This window comes from Chiloscyllium punctatum, chromosome 11, assembly GCF_047496795.1.
Source record: "Chiloscyllium punctatum isolate Juve2018m chromosome 11, sChiPun1.3, whole genome shotgun sequence".
NCBI lineage: Eukaryota > Metazoa > Chordata > Chondrichthyes > Orectolobiformes > Hemiscylliidae > Chiloscyllium > Chiloscyllium punctatum.
The window spans coordinates 26,812,367-26,835,464 of record NC_092749.1 but is presented as its reverse complement, the minus strand read 5'-3'; the positions used below and the strand labels follow the sequence as shown (position 1 = coordinate 26,835,464).

The window sequence follows — 23,098 nt, the reverse complement described above, 5'->3', positions numbered from 1 at the left end:
TGTCACCATCTATTTCCCGACAGTCTATACCTTCCATATCCTTTCCACAGTAAATACTGATGCAGAATACTCGTTTAGTATCTCACCCATTTTCTGCGGTTCCACACAAAGGCTGCCTTGCTGATCTTTGAGGGGCCCTATTTTCTCCCTAGTTACCCTTTTGTCCTTAACGTATTTGTAAAAACCCTTTTAAGGAGAATCCACTCTATTTGCTGAAGTTATCTCATGTCCCTTTTTTGCCCTCCTGATTTCTCTCTTAAGTATACTCCTACTGCCTTCATAGTCTTCTAAGGATTCACTAGATCTATCCTGTCTGTATGCTTCCTTCTTTCTCTTAACCAAACCCTCAATTTCTTTAGTCATCCAGCATTCCCTATACCTACCAGCCTTCCTTTCACCCTGACAGGAATATACTTTTTCTGGATTCTCGTTATCTCATTTCTGAAGGATTTCCATTTTCCAGCCATACCTTTACCTGCGAACATCTGTCCCCAATCAGCTTTCAAAAGTTCTTGCCTAATACCGTCAAAATTGGCCTTTCTCTAATTTAGAACTTCAACTTTTAGATCTGGTCTATCCTTTTCCATCACTATTTTAAATCAAATAGAATTATGGTCACTGGCCCCAAAGTGCTCCCCCACTGACCCCGTCAGTCACCTGCCCTGTCAAGAGTAGGTCAAGTTTTGCACCTTCTCGAGTAGGTACATTCACATACTGAATCAGATAATTGTCTTGTACACACTTAACAAATTCCTGTCCATGTAAACCCCTGACACTGTGGTAGTCTCAGTCTATGTTTGGAAAGTTAAAATCCCCTACCATAATCACCCTATTAATCTTACAAATAGCTGAGATCTCCTTACAAATTTGTTTCTCAATTTCCCTCTGACTGTTAGAAGGTCTATAATACAATCCCAATAAGGTGATCATCCCTTTCTTATTTCTCAGTTCCATCCAAATAACTTCCCTGGATGTACTTCCAGGAATATCCTCCCTCAGCACAGCTGTAATGCTATCTCTTATCAAAGATGCCACTTCCCCCTCCACTCTTGCCTCCCTTTCTATCCTTCCTTTAGCATTTGTATCCTGGAACATTAAGCTGCCAGGTCTGCCCATCCCTGAGCCACATTTCTGTAATTGCTATAATATTCCAGTCCCATGTTCCTAACCATGCCCTGAGTTCATCTGCCTTCCCTATTAGGCCCCTTGCATTGAAATAAATGCAGTTTAATTTGTTAGTCCTACCTTGTCCTTGGCTGCCCTGACTATCTGACTCCCTTCTGTTCTCAACTGTAACAGTCTCAGATTGACCTCTTTCCTCACTATCTTCCCCCCGCCACTTACCCCACCTTACTAGTTTAAATCCTTCCAAGCCGCCCCAGCAAATTTCCCTGCCAGTATATTAGTCCCCTTCCAATTTAGGTGTAATCCGTCCTTCGTGTACAGGTCACTTCTACCCCAAAAGAGATTTCAATGAACCAAAAATGTGAATCCTTCTTCCATACACCAACTCCTCAGCCATGCATTCATCTGCTGTATCCTCCTATTCCTGCCTCGCTAGCTCATAGCACCAGGAGTAATCCAGATATTACTACTCTCAAGGACCTTTTTAAATACCTGCCTAACTCTCTGTAATCTCCCTTCAGACTCATAACCTTTTCCCTTCCTATGTCGTTGGTTCCAATGTGGACAATGACCTCTTGCTGGCCCCTCTCCCCCGTGAGAATATTCTGCACCCTCTCTGAGACATCCTTGACCCTGGCACCAGGGAAGCAACACACCATTCTGATTTCCTGCTGCTGGCCACAGAAACGTGTGTCTGTACCTCGAACTAGACAGTCCCTAACACATTTGATCTCTTGGAACCAGATGTACCCCTCCATTGCATTAGAGCCAGTCTCAATACCAGAAACTTGGCTGTTCACCTGAGAATCCAAGGAGAAAGTCAGGACTGCAGATGCTGGAGATCAGAGCTAAAAATGTGTTGCTGGAAAAGTGCAGCAGGTCAGGCAGCATCCAAGGAACAGGAGAATCGACGTTTCGGGCATTCCTGAAGAAGGGCTTATGCCCGAAACGTCGATTCTCCTGCTCCTTGGATGCTGCCTGACCTGCTGTGCTTTTCCAGCAACACGTTTTCAGCGCTGTTCACCTGAGAATCCATCACCCCCGACATTTTCCAAAATAGCATACTTGTTTGAAATGGGTATAGCCACAAAAGACTCCTCCTATAGCTGCCTATCTCTCTTACCTTTCCTAGAGTTAACCCATCTTTGTGACTGTATCTGAGACTTTCCCCCATTCCTATAACTGCCATCCATCATATACTGTTGCTGTTGCAAATTCCTCATTGCTTCTAACTATCTGTCCAACTGATCCATTCGATCTGATAAGATTTGCAACCAACAGTATTTATGGCAGGATATAATCTGCTGTAGTCCTTAAACTCTCTTTAAACTCCCACATCTGACAAGAAGCACATTTCACTCTACTAAAGGTCATTTTTGCTTCATCACAATCTACAGACCGAGAAAATAACACCATCTTATTCCTGTGCAAACACTAGATAAAAACAAGGACTGCAGATGCTGGAAACCAGATTCTAGATTAGTGTGGTGCTGGAAAAGCACAGCAGTTCAGGCAGCATCTGAGGAGCTGGAAAGTAGACGTTTCGGGCAAAAGCCCTTCATCAGGATTAGTTCCTGATGAAGGGCTTTTGCCTGAAACGTCAATTTTCCTGCTCCTCGGTTGCTGCCTGAACTGCTGTGCTTTTCCAGCACCACTCTAATCTAGAATCCTCTACAAACACTGCCCCAGGTTAAATTAATAGTTATGACTTATATTTTAAGTTTAATCAAGAGACATATCTCCAAAAACATATAGGTATTCCATCTCCACAATTCTTTTTGGTTTCTGATTGTCCCTTCTCATTCCTTTATATTTTCTTTATCTTTCTACATTTATATAACATCTTTGAGGGTTTATATTTCTTGCCAGTGCTTTTGCATTCCTCTTTGCTTTCCTAATTATTTTTAAATTTTCATCCTGCAATTTCTTCACTAACTTTTCTACAGTATTGAACTTTTATTGTCAGAAGTTTCCTTCTTTTTGCCTTATCCCACTTATGATTTAAGCTCATTTTAGTACTGAACAAGACTGATTCCAGAGTAAGATCTGGCATGATAGACCATAAGTTTTATTTCTGCAATTGTTTATCTTGGTCAGCAACTGACCACATTCACAAGAAACTGTCAATATACTTTTATCAAAAGGTCAAGAAAGTTTATTACGCTAAAATAATAAAAAAGACAAACTATATATATTTTATAAGAATTACTTGAAAGGTCTTATTGCAAATCATAATTTTTATTATAATAAAGTTCCAACCTTTTCAACAGCAATCTTGCTGATACTCAAACTGTAGTGAAGGGTCATCCTGTTTTCATTTTAAAGTTACTTGTTCAATTGTACAGGTCTAATTGTTTATTTTTTCAGCCAACTTCTGCATTCACTCAATACTATGTCGGTTATTGCCGCTTTAAAAACTGCTAACATAGTTCATTTATTTTTTAACGTGGGTTTGTTAAGCTCACAACCTTCTGTTTTTCGAGCTTTTCTCTTACTGAAATTTTGTCAACATAGACTTCATTCCTTTTCTGCTTCGGCTGTTTGTTTCAGTTGCTGTCTGCTGTGGGATTTTCCTGTTTGATATCATGTTTGGTCATGAATTTCCTTTATTTCACAATATTGTCCAACTAACACTCAATCACTTCCAGGTTCACCTCCTCATCTATCCTTGTTGTCAGTGAAGACTTGAGCTATAAATGGTAGGTTACATTCATCCACAATGAACATGAAAAGGCTCAATACAATCCCCTCAATCATTGATAGTAATATTTTCTTGAAGCATCCAACAATCAGCATCTGGTAATGACCAGACTAGAGGTTCATCTGATCCAGTCTGTCTCAATAATATTGTTAAATGAGCAGGATTGGTAGAGGGACGTTTGGGAGAACAAAGTGACAGCCATCCACATGGTTGGAGTGAAGAGTGGAATGGATACTTGCCATTTGTTCCCATCATTCTCATGGTTTCATGCCATCCACAACTGAACATGCTGCCTCAGTCAAGGGCGAACCTGTTAGTGTACACTCCTTCCAACAGTGGATATCATGGCTGCAATGTGTACCATCTGCTTAATGTACAATTGCAATTTAGCAAGTTTATTTGAACAATAGCCACAATTTTTAATACTAAAAAATAAGAACAGTACCATTATTAGAAAATAATTTAATGTGAAGTTTGAGTTTTGAATTTACATAGTATGAAGTTAATTAGTTTCCCTTTCATTTTCTTGTTGTGAAGTTGTGCTTTTCTGAAGGTATATGTAAAGTTCAATAATGATGTTACAATGATCCTAAGCCCAAACTTGATACTGTAGGTTTTGTCAGCACGATGCGACTAATGGCTTTCTTTACAACTGCAGTTCACTGAATCCTGCAACAGGTGGTGCTATTGGACCATGTTTTATGCTCCTTGTATCATTGCTTGAAATTAATCTAGCACAAGGTAACAAGGCAAAAAACTTGAATCGATTCCCCATTTTCTCAGGATTCATGATCATATCATAGGCATCAATCAAACCTGTACATGTGCCTGGGTCAGATGTATTCCTGAGCAGTACCTGGAAGGAGAATAGAGTGGTTGTTGACTAACTATAAATAACTACAAGAACAAGAGTCTACAGCATGGAAACAAATCATTCCATGCTAACCATGTTCCCTAACTAAACTAGTCCCACGTGCCTGCACTTGGCTCACATCCCTCAAGCCCTTCCTATTCATTTACTTATCCAAATGTCTTAAGTGTTGTCCCTGTACCGGTATCCACCATTTCCTCGAAAGTTCATTACACACATGAACCACACTATGTTTAAATAAAAGTTCCCCTTGTGTCCTTTTTAAAATCTTCTCTCACCTTAAAAATATTACCCTTACTTTTGAATCTTCCTGCCCACAGCTTTGATGCTACTCAATATTTTTCTTGTATGCAGAAAGCTGACTATAATAGGAAACGTCTAGTTATGAAGTATTGATGGACAAAATTGATTGATATAGCACCTTTCATCCCCTCAGGCTATATTAGTCAATCAAAAAGGGCTACTTTGTTATAAAATCTTTATGTAGTCAAAATGCCCCATTTCTGGTTTTGCATTCATAACCATGACTGACACTTCATGGAATATTGAAAGAGTGCTATGTTGCTGGAGGTTGACACCCTTTGAGTAAGAAATTCAAACCAGGGCCATTTGCTTGTACAATTACTGTTATAGATCTAATGGTAACACTTGAAAACTTCCTGCACTGCTTCAAGTATCCTAGCCAGTGTTGCTCTCAATTACCTAAACAAATTAACTGGTCACTTATTCACTTGCTGGTTGTAAATTAGAGTGAACATAGCCACTACATTTGTGGACATACTTCATCAGTATAGACAGGAATGACGAGACGCCAACACTTTCCTAATTTCTAGAGGCTATAGAATGCAATGATAGTAAAATCAGCCAAAAACCCAAATCTAGAGGTGAGTTTTAATGAATCTGTCATTGAACCTCTGAGATAACCTGTGATGACCTGTCAGAAGTGTAGATCTAAGCAGACTGCTGCCATATCAGCATGTCTAAATTAGTAAATGAAGTGGTCAAAGTCCTATCAGACCATATGGCTGCTCTAATTAGATAGAAATGACTGGTGGTGGCTCAACCAGAGAGTCACCATACCTCAGCTGAGGGGAGAGTTTGAGAAGCAGAATCCTTCATGGTAATCCCAGACAGTTCAGGGATTGAACTCACTCTGTTGGAATCACTCTGCATTCCAAACTAGCCATCCAACTCAGACTCCTGCTAATAAGTACTGTTACAAGAAACACCTTGAGGTCTGGCCTCAGTTCATCTAAAGAGATGAACCTTTACTAAAACATTAAGAACAATGTAGTTTTCTGAAGATTGAATTGCACTATTGTATTATTAAATGTGACTGGTTGCAAGCATCACATTAGCTCTTTTTATTGTGCTAGACTTGATACACATGAATGCTTGCCCCTTTACCAGATCCGAGCTAGAACTATTCTGAAGTAGTCATACTGGACTATAAATGTTAACATTATTTTTCTGTCCACAGATGCTACCAGACGTGTTGTTTCTCCAGCATTCTCCTTTTTTTCTTGATTTCCAGAATCTGCAATATTTTAAGACAAATCTCACGTCTTAATCATGCTCCATCTAGTGGTAGACATTAGTCAGTGGAGGTGACTGCAGAATTCTGGCAGTGACTAACTATAGCCACTAGTTGGAGCTCTCTATCCTGGAGAAGCAAACTGCTTCAATGGTGAAGGCAGAGGAGATAAAGCTGATGGGAAGCAAAGCCTAAGATAAGAAGCAAAAGCAGGGGGTGATATCTGCACGAGCCAAAATGTGGAATGGGGTAGGAGACGATGATATTAAACTGGGTTGGTGACCTCGGGGTGAAGGTTCATAGTTCCTTGAAAATGCATTTGCAGGTAGACAGGGTGGTGAAGGTGGCATCTGGCACGCTTGCCTTCATTGGTCAGTGCATTGAATAAAGGAGTTGGGACATGTTTCAACTGCACAGGACATTGGTGAGGCCACTTTTAGAACACTGCCTTCAATTCTGGTCTTCCTGCTATAGGAAAGATGCTGTTAACCTTGGAAAGGGTTCAGAATAGATTAAAAGGGTGCTGCTGGGATTAGAGGGTTTGAGCTATAGGGAGAGGCTGAACAGTCTGGGGCATTTTTCCCTGGAGGATTGGAGGCTGAAGGGTGACCTTATAGAGGTTTATAAAATCATGAGGGGTATGGATAGAGTGAATAGACAAAGTATTTTTCCCAGGGTAGGGGAGTCCTAAACTAGAAGGCTTAGGTTAAGCTGAGAGGGGAAAGATTTAAAAGGGACCTGAGGAGCAACCTTTTCATACAGAGGGTGGTGCACTTATGGAATGAGCTGCCAGAGGAGATGGTGGAGGTGGGTACAATTACAACATTTAGAAAATCATCTGGATGGGGACATAAATAGGAAGGGATATGGGCCAAATGCTGGCAAATAGGACTAGATCAGTTTAGGATATCTGGTTGGTGTGGGTAAGTTGGACCGAAGGGTTTGTTTCCATGCTGTATAACTGTGTAACAAAAAGAACATGAAAACCAGGTACTTTTTCTCTAACCCTGTTTCCTCAGTGCAGTCATGAAGAGCACCTACCTCGAGGTCAGCAAATGAACAGAGAAAGTAGACAAGCAAACATTTGTGCTCTCAAATGTAACTTGTCAATTTAAATAAAAGAAAAGCTTAGAAATTGCTGACTTTGATATGAATTTTAGGCAAAGTCTTTTCCCTGGGGTCAGAGAGTCCAGAACTAGAGGGCATAGGTTTAGGGCAAGGGGCAAGTTATAAAAGAGACCTAAGGGGCAACCTTTTCACGCAGAGGGTGGTACGTGTATGGAATGAGCTGCCAGAGCAAGTGGTGGAGGCTTGCAATATTTAAGAGGCATTTGGATGGGTATATGAATAGGAAGGGTTTGGAGAGATATGGGCTGGGTGCTGGCAGGTGGGACTAGATTGGGTTGGGATATCTGGTCGGCATGGACAGGTTGGACTGAATGGTCTGTTTCCCTGCTGTACATCTCTATGACTCTAAAGGATTGTTTTGCAATGTGCTGTCTAGAAGTAAAATTAGCCTGCAATGCAGAGATAACCAGCTTACTGAATATAACAGCCATACAAAACAAAGTTCCAAGTTGGATGAATTTTTGTGCTGAATAAGCTGAGCAGTGACATTTGTTCAAGTCTACTGCTATCTCTCCACATTAAAGAATATCACTGAGGTTCTTGATCCTGAAAATACACCTGCTGGAAAATTTACTGAGATGCATGTTGGCTGATGTTAAGGCTTGTAAGGCTGCCATACCCTATCTCTCTCCGTTACCTTGTTATCTGTTATTACCTAAACCCCACTGCTGAGAAATAGCAACTCTGATGGGGGAACAATGAAACTGCATCAATTGAGATGATCCAGAAACTTCAGAAAAGAGGAAAAACTGAAGAAGTAGAACAACAAGTGTTCACTTCTTAATATGGAAATGCCAATGGTGAAGCATTTCATTCCTAATTTACTGCAAAATATATTCATTTTTCACAGCAGTTTTCATTCAGGTTTATGAAACCAAGACTAACTTATACAGCACAAGGTCAGGAAAAGATATGATTAGCACTAATTATGCAGTACATATTGGGAACTGGTCTCTTGTTCAAATCACTTGTTGAAAACATCTGTTATGGCCCTTTAACTCTCCAAATAAATCAGTGCTCTTGTTGCAGAAAACTTGTTTTGTATTTAAAGCAACACAGTTTTGTTCTAGTAAGTCAACAAATACCAAAACAAAACTGCATGATGATTAGAGTACATTGGATCCTCTTGTGGAGTCCAGGGCCTCAGTTTGAAAATTCAACTCCTGAGGAAATTGCCAATAACAGCTCAGGAGAAGATCATGTGGTTGGAGATTTACACTGGAACGAAGACAAAAACAGACTAATATGAAGACAGAAAAACAGAAGATTATATATATTGGTGCTGGTAACATCATACCTGAAGTCTCACATCAATGCCCATATTCTTCAAAAACTCATGCTGGGGAATTGGTCCTAGGGAGGTCACTTTACCCTTTGTCATTTGCCGAAGGTAGCTGAAATCAACATCTGCGGTCAGGTCTGCAGTTCCAGGTGCTGTGAGCACATCATGCTGCTGATGTCCACGAAAACCCTTTACAAATAATGGTTATTAAGCATAAAAACAAATTATAGTGGCAGAAAAATATCAATATTATCTGAGGTTCTCTCCTAAGTGGAGAGTAAATCATGGATTTTTATCTGTCTGTACTTGAGTGACCATCTGTAGAAGCAACCAAATGAGAAATAGTTTATTCAGAGTCATTTACTACTCATAAAATAAAAAGACAATATGCACCCTATGAAAAATGTTTTTGATGGAATTCAATTAATTAGGCCTGAATTATTTTTGTAAAGGAAGTCACATGAATGGATTTGAAAGATGTGCGAATGAGATGTAAGCCACATTTGGCCTCAACCTGACATCCTTTCATCACCTGGTAAACACCGGAATGTCAACCCTGCTAATTTAACACTTAAGTTATGCTGAAAAGAATGTCCTCTCTTAAAAACTTAAATAATAAAAGAAAATGAGCAAGAAAATGGAGTGGTAGTACTCTATAAATTGGCAGTATTCTATAAATTGATATCTTTTTGTTTAGCTGAGACTTCTGTGGAAATATAAATCAGCAATGTGTTTTAGCTTATTGTACAGCTGAGATGGACTACAGCAAATCAATACTTCATTGACTTAATATGATTTTGTACTTCCTTCATCTCAACAAATCCATTTACCCTGACACTTTCAAATGTAAGATGGCATTAGATTAGCAATGGTATAGAAACAGTGATGTCACATTGCACTGATATTACCGGTACATACTCAAAAGGTCAACATGAAATTTCAAAAGGAGGTCTTGAAATTAATATTTGTGATTCACCAAGTTGAAATAGCTAAATGCCAAAAAAAAACCCTTTAGACTCCAACTGTGACTATTTTCTACTCCATAAACCTGGAAGACTTAAAGACGTTCATCACCTTCCAACCATCGCGGGTTTAATTAAAATGCAAATTTTGAAATAATTGTGGAAATAATAAAGACTAGTTCCTTTTGGAGATCAGTACATTATAATGGTCTTTTTAATTATAGTGGGGAATAGTTTGGCAGCAAAAATACGTCAAGTTTCTCTAAATAAAAATTCAAAAAAGCTATTGCTATGAAAACATTTCATTTATGTAATGTCGATTGAAAACATAGTTAGCCAAAGGGAGTATTGTATTTTGAAAAACATTTATTTACTGGATGGGTCAAGTTATTATCTGGATGAAAAATCTTTAAAAAGAGCTTTCAGATCACATCAATAACTACTACTGTACTGTTCTGTGTTTATTCACACTGGTATCAATGTTAACCTCTCTATGACTAGCTGAGGTCATAGGGACACAGCTGAAAAACAGGAACTGCCACCCAAACAAACCATGCACCTGTAAAGATTGCGACTGAGGAGCAGAGTTTGATGTATGCGAGTTGTAGAGTTCAGATGTGCTATTATAACATCTAACTCAGTTTTCCACAGTGCAGTAAGGAGTCTCATGTAAACTTAACAGCTGGTGATTTAACTTTTATTTAAATTCTACAGAACACAAAGTATGAAACACAGTACAAAAATCCACATTTAATAATAATAGGATACAAACCTGTAAAGAAGATGAATTGCAGCTCTGTGGCAGATGTCTGGGCTTCAGTAGTTTGATAGGAGATCTATGAACACTAAAGGTTTGTTAAGAATATGTTTAGTTGAACTTACTCTAAATGTGTCAGTTTTTGTTCCATTATGGCCATAGTCAGCAATCATTGCTGCTCCCCCATCTTCAGTGATCCTGCTGGCTAGATTCTGAACAATGATACCAGCCTCAGGGCATATCTCTATATGGTCTCTTTCATCATCGTTCTATTTGAAAAGAAAATTAAAGATTTCTACTACAGCCAAAGAAGAATCACTGAGTAGAACTGGTATATTTCAGCTTCCAAACCAAATTTTAAAAATATAGAGTAAAACGGGTATTTAATCATTTCTGAACAGTCACCAATAATATAATGATGCCTATTGCCTGATTTATTTAGGCAACCTTTTCCCTCACACATTTTTTATTCACACATGGGACATGGGCATCACTGGCTCGCCAAAATTTAATGCCCATCCCTCATGCCCTTGAACTGAATGGATACTCAGCCATTTCAGAGGGCAATTGAGAGTCAGCCACATTGCTGTGGGTCTGGAGACACATTTAACCCAGGCCAGTTGAGGGTGGCCAATTTCCTTCTCTGAAGGACAGTAGTGAACCAGATGGGCTTTTCTGACAATTGGCAGCAGTTTCATGGTCATCATTGGATTCTTAGTTCCAGACATTTATTATTGAATTCAAATTCCACCAAAATGACGTGGTGTAATTCAAATCAAGATCCCAGAACATTAGCTGAGTTTTTGAATTAATAATCTTGAGGTAAGACCACTAGGTCACTGCCTTCCAGATATTTTGTTAAAACTGGTGAATATGTACACTGAATTCACTAAACATCAAAAGCAAATGCCCATTTCTCTCTTTAGAGATGCTCCCAAACCTGCTAAGTTTATCTAAAACTTTCTGCTTTTATACCAAAAATAGGAAAGTTCTAATCAAACCTCATTTTTAATATCCATATCAGAAGTTATATAACCCACTGCTAATGGATTAGAGCAATATAAATGAATACAAGATTCCACAATAGTCAATATTCTTATTGCAGCTCTCGAGTTGTTCAATTATTTACACACACTTCTAATTTCGCAGTCATCCATTTTAAGCACCTCCACATGCCTCCAGAAGCAATTCAAGTTCATTCTCACCAGAGGTTTTGCAGTTAGAGCTGCTTAACCCTATGATTAATCCAAATCTGAAAGACATAATATGGAATTGTACGGAGAACCGTTGATCACCATCCTTTGTGGCATGGTATATTTGCCCATTACTTTGATGCGTCACAGTACAATATGGATGCTGCCTGAACTGCTGTGCTCTTCCAGCACCACTAATCCAGAATCTGGTTTCCAGCATCTGCAGTCATTGTTTTTACCAATATGAAAAACAAGCTAACCCAAGAGAAAGATTATTCAGCTTCTTATCCTGTCCCTTTTTACTTCTTTGTACAACAAATGTGATAAATACTGTACAGGAGCTTTTTATTTCAACTGTTTTTAAAGTGGATGTTTTCATCATGAATTCCTACTAGGATTTTCCCACTTTTTTGCTCTAACCTTAATGTACATTTGGCTCAAATCTTCTTTATGCAGGAGGGCTTTGAAGTAATTCACTGACTTGGATAGTTAAAAAATGAATAAACTCTATAAGTACAGGTGCAATCTTTTTTTAAAAAATCTCACCTGAATTAATGTTTTGGAAGCCAAAGTAGCGTGAGGTGCTAGAACAAACCGAAGTTTTTCAGGTGAATTTGGTTCAATGTCGATCAATATCTCACGCCATCCATGCTTCGTTTTCTGCAAGTGGTGAGCAGTTATGAATTTGAAAATCATGGCTCAGATTTAAACATGTATAGTTCATATTTTATTGCACACTTGGTAAATTAACTGATCAATTTTGCCAGAGTTTACCTTATTTAAGAAAAGGCACAATATATATCAAAAGCAGCCTTTTTTAATAAAAAAATAGTGGTTTGAGACTGTTCAGGGGCAAGATTTTCACTATTCACCCTCATCAGTTTCCATTGGTGGATGCAAGAAACAACATGTTTCTCAAATGGTGGCAATATTGCTGTTCGGCATTCAATTTCCCTGCACATAGTTTTGGAAAAGGAGTATTCAAACACACAGCCTGCAGGCTGTTTTTTTTTTGTTTAGTTCCTTTTATTTTGTAAACTTTGCTTTAATTCAGTTCACTCCAAAAAACGATTATTCAAATGTATATAAAAACAAGGTCATCCTGAAGGTGGCTGTGTTTTATCATGTGTGGTGGGTTGAAATAAAATTAACTGCAATGTTTGCATATTTCCTGATGACACCAAACTGGGTGAGAATGTAATTTCTGAACAGTGGGCAAGGCTTTATGGGATTTGGGCAGTCTAAATAAATGAACTGAAACATGGCAGCACGATCAAAAATAAATAAATATGAAGTTATTTGCTTTAGTAGAAAAAAATAGAATATTTCTTAAACGGTTGGCAAATGCAAGTAACCCAAGAGATCTAGGAGTTCTTCTCCCCAAATTTAAAAAAAGCACGCAAGTGCAGCAAGCAATTAGAAAGGCATATGGTATGTTCACATTCATTTCAAGAGGACTGAAGTGCAGAAGCAAAGATAACTTGCTAAACTTGTATAGCAGCTTGATGAGACCTAGTCTTTGTGAGAACAGCATTCAGGAGATGATCAAACATTTTCTAGAATGGCAGAGCAGGCTCGTTGGACTGAATGGCCTACTGTTGTTCCTATGTTCTCTTGCTAGCTTTCTTGACACTTCCAAAGAGTTCCTGTACTACTTGGAACACAGGCATGTCCACTTCTAACAATCTCAAAGGCACCTTTCCTCTACCACAGGTTCCATATTGAAAGAGTACTTTACCTCTCCAAAAGCATATCCCAACATTCCAAAGAGCTATGTCAGTTTGTGACCTTCTGCCAGATCCAAAGCTGCATTTTGGTTATCCCACGAGCACAAATCAGATCTGACTGAGGTATGTGTGCTGTGTCTCCATGAACCAGAGACGTGCAAATCAGAAAACACCTCAATTCTGCCCAATGCAAAAATAGGCTGAGTCAAGGGATGTGTATTGCAATTCTGTACATACACTGCCATTTTCTGCAGAAAATTTCAGGCCAGAGTAACACAAGTACAAGATTTTAGTGGTAAGCGAAACTGCAGTCAGGCTGCTATTTTAGCAAGCTTCCTTTGTAACAGCACAAAGACCAAAATAATGTTTCATATGCAAGTTAATTTATTTGAACAAACATGCTTGATGCAAATGCTGTAACTGTTGGATACTAAGTATGTAGAGGACTTCAGTTTTTAAAAAAACAAGCGTAACAAACATATTTGAGTTTCACAATAACAAATGTTAATATGGTTAAAATGAAAATTTTTCAGTTGCTTTGAAACAATGAGGGTCAGTGGAAAATTTCTATCAAATATATTATCCTAAATGATTCACTTACACCTCTTGGGTGAAGTAGGCTATGCAAGATTAACGAAATGAAATGAGGAAATAAAGGTGGGAAAGAGATACAGATCAGTATTGTTAGTAGCTTGCCAAATTTGATATTTTACCTGGAACTTGTGTATTGGAAGTACATCAAAAAACTCATGTGCAATATAAAAGCTGAATCCTGAAAAAGAATGGAGCACATATGGATCACATTTACATGTTAATAAGGCAGAAAAACCATTTCTTGAATCCAACAATATTTTACAATTAATAGCAATCTTTCCATAAAACCATAAGACATAGGAGCAGAAATTAGGCCATTCAGCCCATCAAGTCTGCTCCACCATTCAGTCATGGCTGAGAAGTTCCTCAACCCCATTTCCCACTTTCTCCCCATAACCCTTGATCCCCTTGATACTCAAAACATATCCGTTTCAGTCTTAAATGTACTCCATGACCTGGCCTCCACATCTTTCTGTGGCAGTGAATTCCACACATTCACCACTCTCTGGCTGAAGACATTTCTCCTTATCTCCATTCTAAAAGGTCTTCCCTTTACTCTAAGGCTATGCTCTCGGGTCTATGGTCTATGGTCTCTCCTACCAATGGAAACATCTTCCCTACATCTACTCTGTCCAGGCCATTCAGTATTCTGTATCATTCAATTAGATACTCCCTCATCTTTCCAAATTAGATTTAGATTACATTACAGTGATGGAAACAGGCCCTTCGGCCCAATAAGTCCACACTGACCCACTGAAGCGCAACCCACCCATACCCCTACATTTACCCCTTACCTAACAATACGGGCAATTTAGCATGGCCAATTCACCTAACCAGCACATCTTTGGACTGTGGGAGGAAACCGGAGCACCCGGAGGAAACCATGCAGACACGGGGAGAACATGCAAACTCCACACAGGCAGTCGCCTGAGGCGGGAATTGAACCCGGGTCTCTGGCGCTGTGAGGCAGCAGTGCCACCGTGCTGCCCACAAATTACATCCAGTACAAAGCCAGAGTCCTCAAACACTCCTCAAATGTTAGGCTTTTCATTCTTGGGACTATTCTTGTGACCCTCCTCTGAACACGCCCCAGGGTCAGTACATCCTTCCTGAGATATGGGGCCCAAAATTGGGCACAATACTCTAAATGTGGCCTGACTAGAGTGTTATAGAGCCTTGGAAGTACATCCCTGCTCTTACATTCAAGTACTCTCAAAATAAATGCCATCATTGCATTTACCTTCCTAACGACTGACTCAACCTGCAAGTTTACCTTGAGACAATCCTGGACTAGAATTCCCAAGTTCTCTTTGACTTCAGACTTCTGAATTTTCTCCCCATTTAGAAAACAGTCCATGCCTCTATTCTTCCTCAAAAGTGCACGACCTCACGCTTTCCCACATTGTACCCAGTCTGCCACTTCTTTGCCCGCTCTTGTAACCTGTCCAAATCCTTCTGCAGCCTCCCTGCCTCCTCAATGCTACCTGTTCCTCTATCGATCTTTGCAAACCTAGCCAAATTGCCCTCAGTTCGTTCATCTCGATTGTTAATGTGTCAAACAACTATAGGAAAAGGATGTTCTTTCCCTTTAACCTTTCTGAATTACAAATAATTAGACTCATCCATCCAGCCGATAATAGACCGGGTTTAAAAGGTGTGAACGCAATTCTGATGAAACTTTTACATTGTTAAGAATGGGAAACTATAGGCAAGTAGTCAACTGTATATGGTTAGTATAGAGTAGAATGATTTTGAAACAACTTGAGCATCTAATTTTCAGGAAATAAGTGCAGAGATAGTACTGAAATGCAGCATTGATGCAAAATTTTGAATCTAATAATAGTAAATAAAAATCAATCAAATTCACGCAAATAAATTAAGGAGGTAGATTTCAGAATTTATAAATTGCAACATATTTAATCAACTTCATCTATTTAAGATGTCCCACTGCAAAGTTGATGTTTATGGTGTGTCCCACGTGTCACATTTTCTTCTGTCATACTTAGGTAAAGTATGTCCCTCACATTTAATTTTTCTATTTTATTTCATTATGTTACAACTTATTTTCTTAGTTTTTCTTCTTTTACATTTTACTTAATTGTTGAATGGTCTCACCTCTAGGTACATCCTGTAGATCCTTGTACCAGGAGATTGGAAGCCCTGTTTTGGTTGTACCTGTTTTATAAATTGCACCATTTGGATCATGTCTTAAATGCTGCTCTCCTTCAGTCAGAAGCTGCGCTTGAACTTCACCAAGCTTTGGGCTCACCTCAACCAAATGCACTGAAATTTCAGAATCCTTCAACATAGAATTGAGTTGGCTGAAAACCTAATTGTATAAATACAGGTTAATTGTTAAAATTAAAACATTTTTTATAAGAAGTGTATTTGAAGTAAATGACAATAAAAATAATCTCCTTATATAAAAGGAAATATCACAATATAAAACAAAGATTGTGTATTTATTAAATGCCTCACCATAATTTTGTCCCTTCCTTTATTTATTCAACAATATTTAAATGTTTATTGTCTTACCTATTCCCTGTGGAAAATTGGAGTGTCACATTAAAAATAAAAAATTCGTAAGATTTCACTAGGGTCTGGAAACAACTTTGAAAAACTCTGCGGTGGTAAATGTTGTATCCATGTGTTGTGCTCCTTAACACAGAACTACCATTCTCATTCTGGTTTGATAAAAGGTGTCTGTTCAATTTACTTGAAAATTGCAAATAGATTTACTTAACAGAAAAACACTTTTGTTTCTGTCTATCTGCAAGTTATGTACACATCTTTAGTGTAGTATTCTGCTGCCTAGAATCCTCATCACTGCTGATCATGTGATGTCATCCTGTCAAGAACTATGACTCATTGAGTGAAAAATAATTCTCCTTGTCTTGATCCTAAAACGTTTACCCCTCATTCTGAGGCAGAATGCCTTGATTCTAGACCACTAAGTCAGTGGAAACATTCTCCTCTCTCTGCACTGTCAATCTCAGTAGGATTTTGTGTGTTTGAATGAGATTGCCTCATTTTTTAAAACTCCAAAAGAATATAGATCCAGTTAATTTAATTAGTTTTGTTAAACTGTACCATGTAGATGATGGCTTGAGAGGGGGAATCAGCGGTGAGTTATTTGCCACACAATTTCTACCCTCTAAATGGCTCTGAATTTGGTTGTGGTCAACATTTTCTATAGGTTTTTTTTTTAAAAACGTAACAGAAGGGTAGTGACAGATTTCCATCATGTCACTAACTTTCACTTATCTTAGATAGGCAAGGGATTTGCTGTTAGTGAACTTTTCAACATTTATAAATTCCTCAAGCCTCATAGGAGGGAGGAAGGAAAGTGCCAAGTCTCAAATGTGCATCCTTTAAATCAGAAAAATTGCATTTAACTAAAATACTAAAAAGTCAGTTTCGCTTAGCTAAATTTATAGAAACTGACAGTGTGATGAAAACAATGAGCACATATCTTTGATAATGTTGAAATTAAACTGTCAAATATATTTCCTCACTCTTTCTTCAAGTAGTACAATGTTTGATGTAGGAGTTTTGCATATACTTTCATAATCATCAAACACTGTGAAGTCATAACAGTGAAGGTTTTGGATGAATTAAAGAAAATTCTAAAAGAGAACCATAATTGCTATATGCTATCACAATGTTCAAAACCATTAGAGACAAGACAGAAATATTCATAAGAAAATTCACACTTTGGAATTTAGGTTTGACAAGTTGTAAAATTAAGAAATAATTGATATCTTACCCTTAAAGCATCACTCGCTAAAGTACCCCTACCAGGTCCAAGTTCTACTAGTTGAAGTGTTTTTGGTTTCCCAGCAGCCATCCATTCGCTTATGCACCACACTCCAAGTAGCTTGGTGTGGAGGAGAAAAAAATACTTTTAGATAACTGTTTAATTTAACTAGTCCAATTTAAATACAGGAATTATTAAGTGAATCTAATAGTGCAGCATTACTATTATCTATGCAATGCACTCTCCTTATCAATGGAAACACTTCAATATATATATTAGTTAAACTTTAACAATTAAAATTGGAATCTCGCTCAAGAATCAGCACCCAACTCTCTTTCATTCTTTAAAATTCTTGCTAAAGAGGAAGTTAACAATCTTGTAAAAGTTTTCTTTGATGGGTACACAGAAGAACCTCAATTATCCAAAGGACACGGGCAGTGACTACTTTGTTCAGTTAACTGAATGCCGGATAACATAGTTAAGCCAAGCATCGAGACCCTGCGATCTTGTTCAGATAATCCAAAATTCAGTTAATCAAATGCCAGATAATCAAGGTTCCTCTGTAATAGGAAAATAAACGAAGCTGAAGCATAGGTCCTTTCTACGCTGTTCTAACAACATCCAATTTGGTTGATTGGACAGTAGTACTGGCCATTCATCTCATGAACTTAGAATTAGCCTAGGGATAATAAACAGGAGGAAAATTCCCATTTCACCATAAATCATAGCTGTGATTACCATTTGTATCAGTCAATTTTAGGAGAAAGTGAAGACTGCATGTGCTGGAGACCAGAGTCAAAACATGTTGCACTGGAAAAGCACAGCAGGTCAGGCAGCACCCAAAGAGCAGGAGAGTCGACATTTCGGGCATAGCCCTTCATCAGGAATTAGGGAGGTGGGGCGGGGGAGCTGAGAGATAAGTAGTAGAGTGGGAGTTGGGGTAGGGGGATAATAGCTAGGAAGGCAATAGGTAGATGCAGGTGGGGGTAATAGTGATAGGTCGGACAGAAGGGTGGAGCAGATAGGTGGAAAGGAAGCTGGCAGGTAGGACAGTTCAAGAAGACAGTGCCGATTTGGAGGGCTGGATCTGGGATGAGGTGGGAGAGTCAATTTTAGTAATGCAAAGGCTGTTAGCCATTCAATAATAGATTACATTCTAAAATTCAATTAAATCCTAATTTATGACAATCAAAATTACTCTGCTAACCTTTATCTATTTTGTACAAGCAATAGTGAGGAAATAGCTTTCTTGCTTTTGACTTTTCAGGGTTCCACAGAATCAAAACAATTACACAATGCCCTGCTAAACTTACTTCTCCAAAAATCTGACTAATTTCAGGTGAAGTAATGAAGTCTCCCTGTGGTCCTAGAACATCTCTGTGTTGATAATATCCCTAGAACAGAGTACACAAATATTTTCAGTTAACAATGCCCATAAAAAAAGAAACCCTTTGATAAATTACGTCTTTTTTTTATATACAGCATGCTAACTGCAGGAGCAGAAGACTGTTCAGTATCTATCAACACAAGTACAACTAAAGAAAAAGAAAAAAAAAGGCAGAACTCTTTCATACTGTCAGCATGTCTCAAAAAACCTTATTGCAAATGAGGTATTTTGGTGTGTAATCACTGTAATGCAAGAAATACAGCAGTCAATTTGTATATAACAAGATTTCACAATCAACCACCTGATAATGGAGAGATGTGAAGTTGACTGAGGGATAAATATCAGCCAAGGGATGAGGGATAATGACCCTATTCGTCCTCAAATTAACGCAACTGTATGTTTTATAACTACCCAAGAAAACAGAAGGGTCCTGTATTACTTGAATTCTGGCACCTCCAAGACTGCAGCACTTTCTTTACTAGAGAGTAACCTTGATTTTTGTGTTCAAGTCCTACACCAGGAGTGGAATTCACAATATTCTAACTCCGAGGGGAGGGTTTTTATTGTGAGGTTTAATTTGTAGCATTAAAACAGCAACCATTGCAAAGATGCCAATTTTTAATAGTCAATGAGGAAATACATACTGTGACAGGGTTGGTTAAAACTTCCCTCATATATTCTGCGACTGAAATCGGGCCTGTTGATTTTATTTTTGAAATCAAGTGCTTTAGCATTATATTATCTTGGCTGCCTTCTTTCATAATTTGTGAAGTTCTGGAACATGATCTCATCCATTGACCTGCCCACAATCTTCCACAAACTGCAAGAAATGGAAAAGAAGATTGAAGTAAAGTTCCAGTTACATAGAAGAAGTATTTTACTAACGTGACAATTTAAGCCAATGCAACACTTTAATTACACATTAAGAACAATTGTTTCTCCCAATCTTAGCAACAAAAAGAGATCAGAATCTAAAAATCATCAGTTTGGTTGTACTTCAAGTATGAGGAATTTTTTTTTGCATTAAGGCTGGCAGAACTGTCAATTTCTGCTTAACCTAAATTTCAACCATAAGATCATGATTCAAACAACGGTCCTCATTTTCAATAGAAACCCATAACCTGGGCTTTCCATACGTGTGAAATATTCAGAATGGTACATAAGATCAGCAACATTGACGAGACTGCAGTTAAACACATGGAGATTTAAAAAAAATAACATGCAAAACCAGTAACACAGGAGATTGAAAGAAAAACTTATTACTTGGCAATACCTGGAGAGCTTTTTCTAGAAATGTAGGAGGAAACTCCTGCACATAAACGTTTTAATTCAGGAAAGAACCTCATCATATACAGTTTTATCGTTCCCTCATCGAGTCTCAATAAATGACTAAAAGTTCACAAAAATCAACAAAGCCCCAACCTTTCACCATCGACCTCTGACCCCTCACTCCTTCAAGGTCATATGCTCGAGACAAAATCAATAAATTGAAACTTTATATATATTTTAGGATATCAGCAGGAAATATATAATATTTATCTATTACTTGTAAATGGGTGCTTTTATTCGTGTTTACTCATTTTTTAAAAATTAAAACGTTTTATGGATGTGGCAGGGCCTGAGCTGCGCATGCGTACGGACAGCGATCGACAACATGGCGGCGATGGAAATGGATGTCGAGACGCTGTTGGAAAATTCCGACGCAGAGGAAGAGGAGGAAGAAGGAGATCGCGACGAGTCGCAACGTCGCGATGCAGAGGATACGGGCGAGGAGTTCACGCTGAACCTGGTGCGGCAGCTCGGAGGGACTAAGGTACGATAGAGAGGACATGAGAAAGGGACGGTATGTCGCTTTCCACGTGACAGTGAGGCAAGGAATAGGGAGAGAGTGCAGTTGACCACGTGGCTGCAAGGATGGTGTAGGAGGGAGGGCTTCAGGTATTTGGACAATTGGACTGCATTCTGGGGAAGGTGGGACCTGAACCAGAAGGGCACCAATATCCTGGGAGGTAGGTTTGCTAGCACTCTTCCCGGGGGGGGGGGGGGGGGTGTTCAAAGTAATTTGGCAGGGGGATGGGATCCAGACTTGTAGTCCAGCAAGTAGGTTAGCTGTTTTTCAGGATATCCAAGACTGTAGGGAGGCTGTGGAGATGGTAGCACTGACAGGGAATACTTGCAGACACAGAGATGGGCTCAAGTGTGTATACTTCGACGCAAGGGGGATCAGAAATAAGGTGGGTGAACTTAAGGCATGGATCGGTACTTGGGACTATGATGTTGTGGCCATCACAGAAACGTGGATAGAAAAGGGACAGGAATGGTTGTTGGAGGTTCCTGCTTACGGATGTTTCAGTAAGATTAGGGGGTGTGGTAAAAAAGGAGGGGGTGTGGTGTTGTTAATTTGAAATGGTATAATGACTGCAGAAAGGCAGTTCGAGGGGGATCTGCCTTTGGAGGTAGTATGGGATGAAGTCAGAAATCGGAAAGGAGCAGTCACCTTGTTGGGTGTTTACTATAGGCCGCCCAATAGCAGCAGAGATGTGGAGAAACAGATTGGGAAACAGATTTTGGAAAGGTGCAGAAGCCACAGGGTACTAGTCATGGGTGATTTCAACTTCCCAAATATTGATTGGAAGCTCTTTAGATCAAGTAGATTGGATGGAGTGGTATTTTTGCAGTGTATCCAGGAAGCTTTTCTAACTCAGTATGTAGATTGTCCGACCAGAGAGGAGGCCATATTGGATTTGGTACTTGGTAACGAACCGGGACAAGTGATGGGCTTGTTAGTGGGTGAGCATTTTGGTGATGGTGACCACAATTCTGTGACTTTCATCTTGGTTATGGAGAGAGATAGGTGCATGCAACAGGGTAGGTTTCACAATTGGGGGAAGGGTAAATACGATGCCATAAGACAGGATCTGAGGAGCTTAATTTGGGAGCATAGTCAGGGAAGGATGTCATTAAAATGTGGAACTTTTTCAAGGAACAGATACGACGTGTCCTTGATATGTATGTACCTGTCAGGCAGGAAAGAGATGGTCGTGTGAGGGAACCTTGGTTGACGAGGGAGGTTGAATGTCTTGTAAGGAGAAAAGTTACATAAGGTTGAGGAAACAAGGTTCAGATGGAGCGTTGGAGTGATACAGGATAGCCAGGAGGGAGCTGAAGAAAGGGATTAGGAGAGCTAAGAGAGGGCATGAAAAATCTTTGGCAGGTAGGATCAAGGATAACCCCAAGGCCTTTTATGCGTATGTGAGAAACATGAGAATGACGAGAACGAGGGTAGGTCCGATCAAGGACAGTAGTGGGAGACTGTGTATTGGGTCGGAAGAGATAGGAGAGTTCATGAATGAGTACTGTTCTTCAGTATTTACAAATGAGAGGGACCGTATTGTTGAAGAGGAGAGTATGAAATGGTAAGCTAGAGGAGATACTTGTTAGGAAGGAAGATGTGTTGGGCATTTTGAAAAATTTGAGGATAGGCAAGTCCCCAGGGCCTGACGGGATATATCCTAGGATTATGTGGGAAGCAAGAGAGGAAATTGCAGAGCCGTTGGTAATGATCTTTTCGTCTTCGCTGTCAATGGGGGTGATGCCAGGGGACTGGAGAGTGGTGAATGTTGTGCCCCTGTTCAAAAAAGGGAATAGGGATAACCCTGGGAATTACAGGCCAGTTAGTCTTACTTCGGTGGTAGGAAAGGGTACTGAGGGATAGGATTTATAAGTATCTGGAAAGACACTGCTTGATTAGGGACAGCCAGCACGGATTTGTGAGGGGTAGGTCTTGCCTTACAGGTCTTATTGAATTCTTTGAGGAGGTGACCAAGCATGTGGATGAGGATAGAGCAGTGGATGTAGTATACATGGATTTTAGTAAGGTATTTGATAAGGTTCCCCATGGTAGGCTTATGCGGAAAGTCAGGAGGCATGAGACAGTGGGAAGTTTGGCCAGTTGGATAGAGAACTGGCTAACCGGTCGAAGTCAGAGAGTGGTGGTAGATGGTAAATATTCAGCCTGGAGGCCAGTTACAAGTGGAGTTCCGCAGGGATCAGTTCTGGGTCCTCTGCTGTTTGTAGTTT

General features: G+C 39.3%; 2 protein-coding genes across 5 annotated transcripts in view; one reads left to right on the top strand and one right to left on the bottom strand.

Moving 5' to 3' along the window:
- ndufaf7 (NADH:ubiquinone oxidoreductase complex assembly factor 7) overlaps positions 1 to 20,470 on the bottom strand; it is a 51,562-nt gene extending 31,092 nt beyond the window's left edge. For 2 of the 4 annotated variants that reach the window (XM_072580541.1, XM_072580540.1), the window contains exons 1-9: positions 20,292 to 20,470; positions 19,663 to 19,838; positions 18,945 to 19,025; positions 17,641 to 17,751; positions 15,990 to 16,203; positions 13,994 to 14,052; positions 12,100 to 12,213; positions 10,486 to 10,629; positions 8,657 to 8,830 (exon numbers count right to left, since the gene is read on the bottom strand). In XM_072580541.1, coding sequence (XP_072436642.1) covers positions 8,657 to 8,830; positions 10,486 to 10,629; positions 12,100 to 12,213; positions 13,994 to 14,052; positions 15,990 to 16,203; positions 17,641 to 17,751; positions 18,945 to 19,025; positions 19,663 to 19,838; positions 20,292 to 20,367 — 1,149 coding nt within the window. In that variant the 5' untranslated portion in view covers positions 20,368 to 20,470. Of the gene's footprint in view, positions 1 to 4,273; positions 4,683 to 8,656; positions 8,831 to 10,485; positions 10,630 to 12,099; positions 12,214 to 13,993; positions 14,053 to 15,989; positions 16,204 to 17,640; positions 17,752 to 18,944; positions 19,026 to 19,662; positions 19,839 to 20,291 lie in introns of those variants that run through there. The other 2 variants (XM_072580539.1, XM_072580542.1) reach the window with 2 other exon arrangements.
- A 190-nt stretch (positions 20,471 to 20,660) lies between these two features.
- cebpz (CCAAT enhancer binding protein zeta) overlaps positions 20,661 to 23,098 on the top strand; it is a 39,216-nt gene continuing 36,778 nt past the window's right edge. Inside the window, exon 1 of the mRNA XM_072580533.1 lies at positions 20,661 to 20,831. Coding sequence (XP_072436634.1) covers positions 20,673 to 20,831 — 159 coding nt within the window. The 5' untranslated portion in view covers positions 20,661 to 20,672. The remainder of the gene's footprint in view (positions 20,832 to 23,098) is intronic.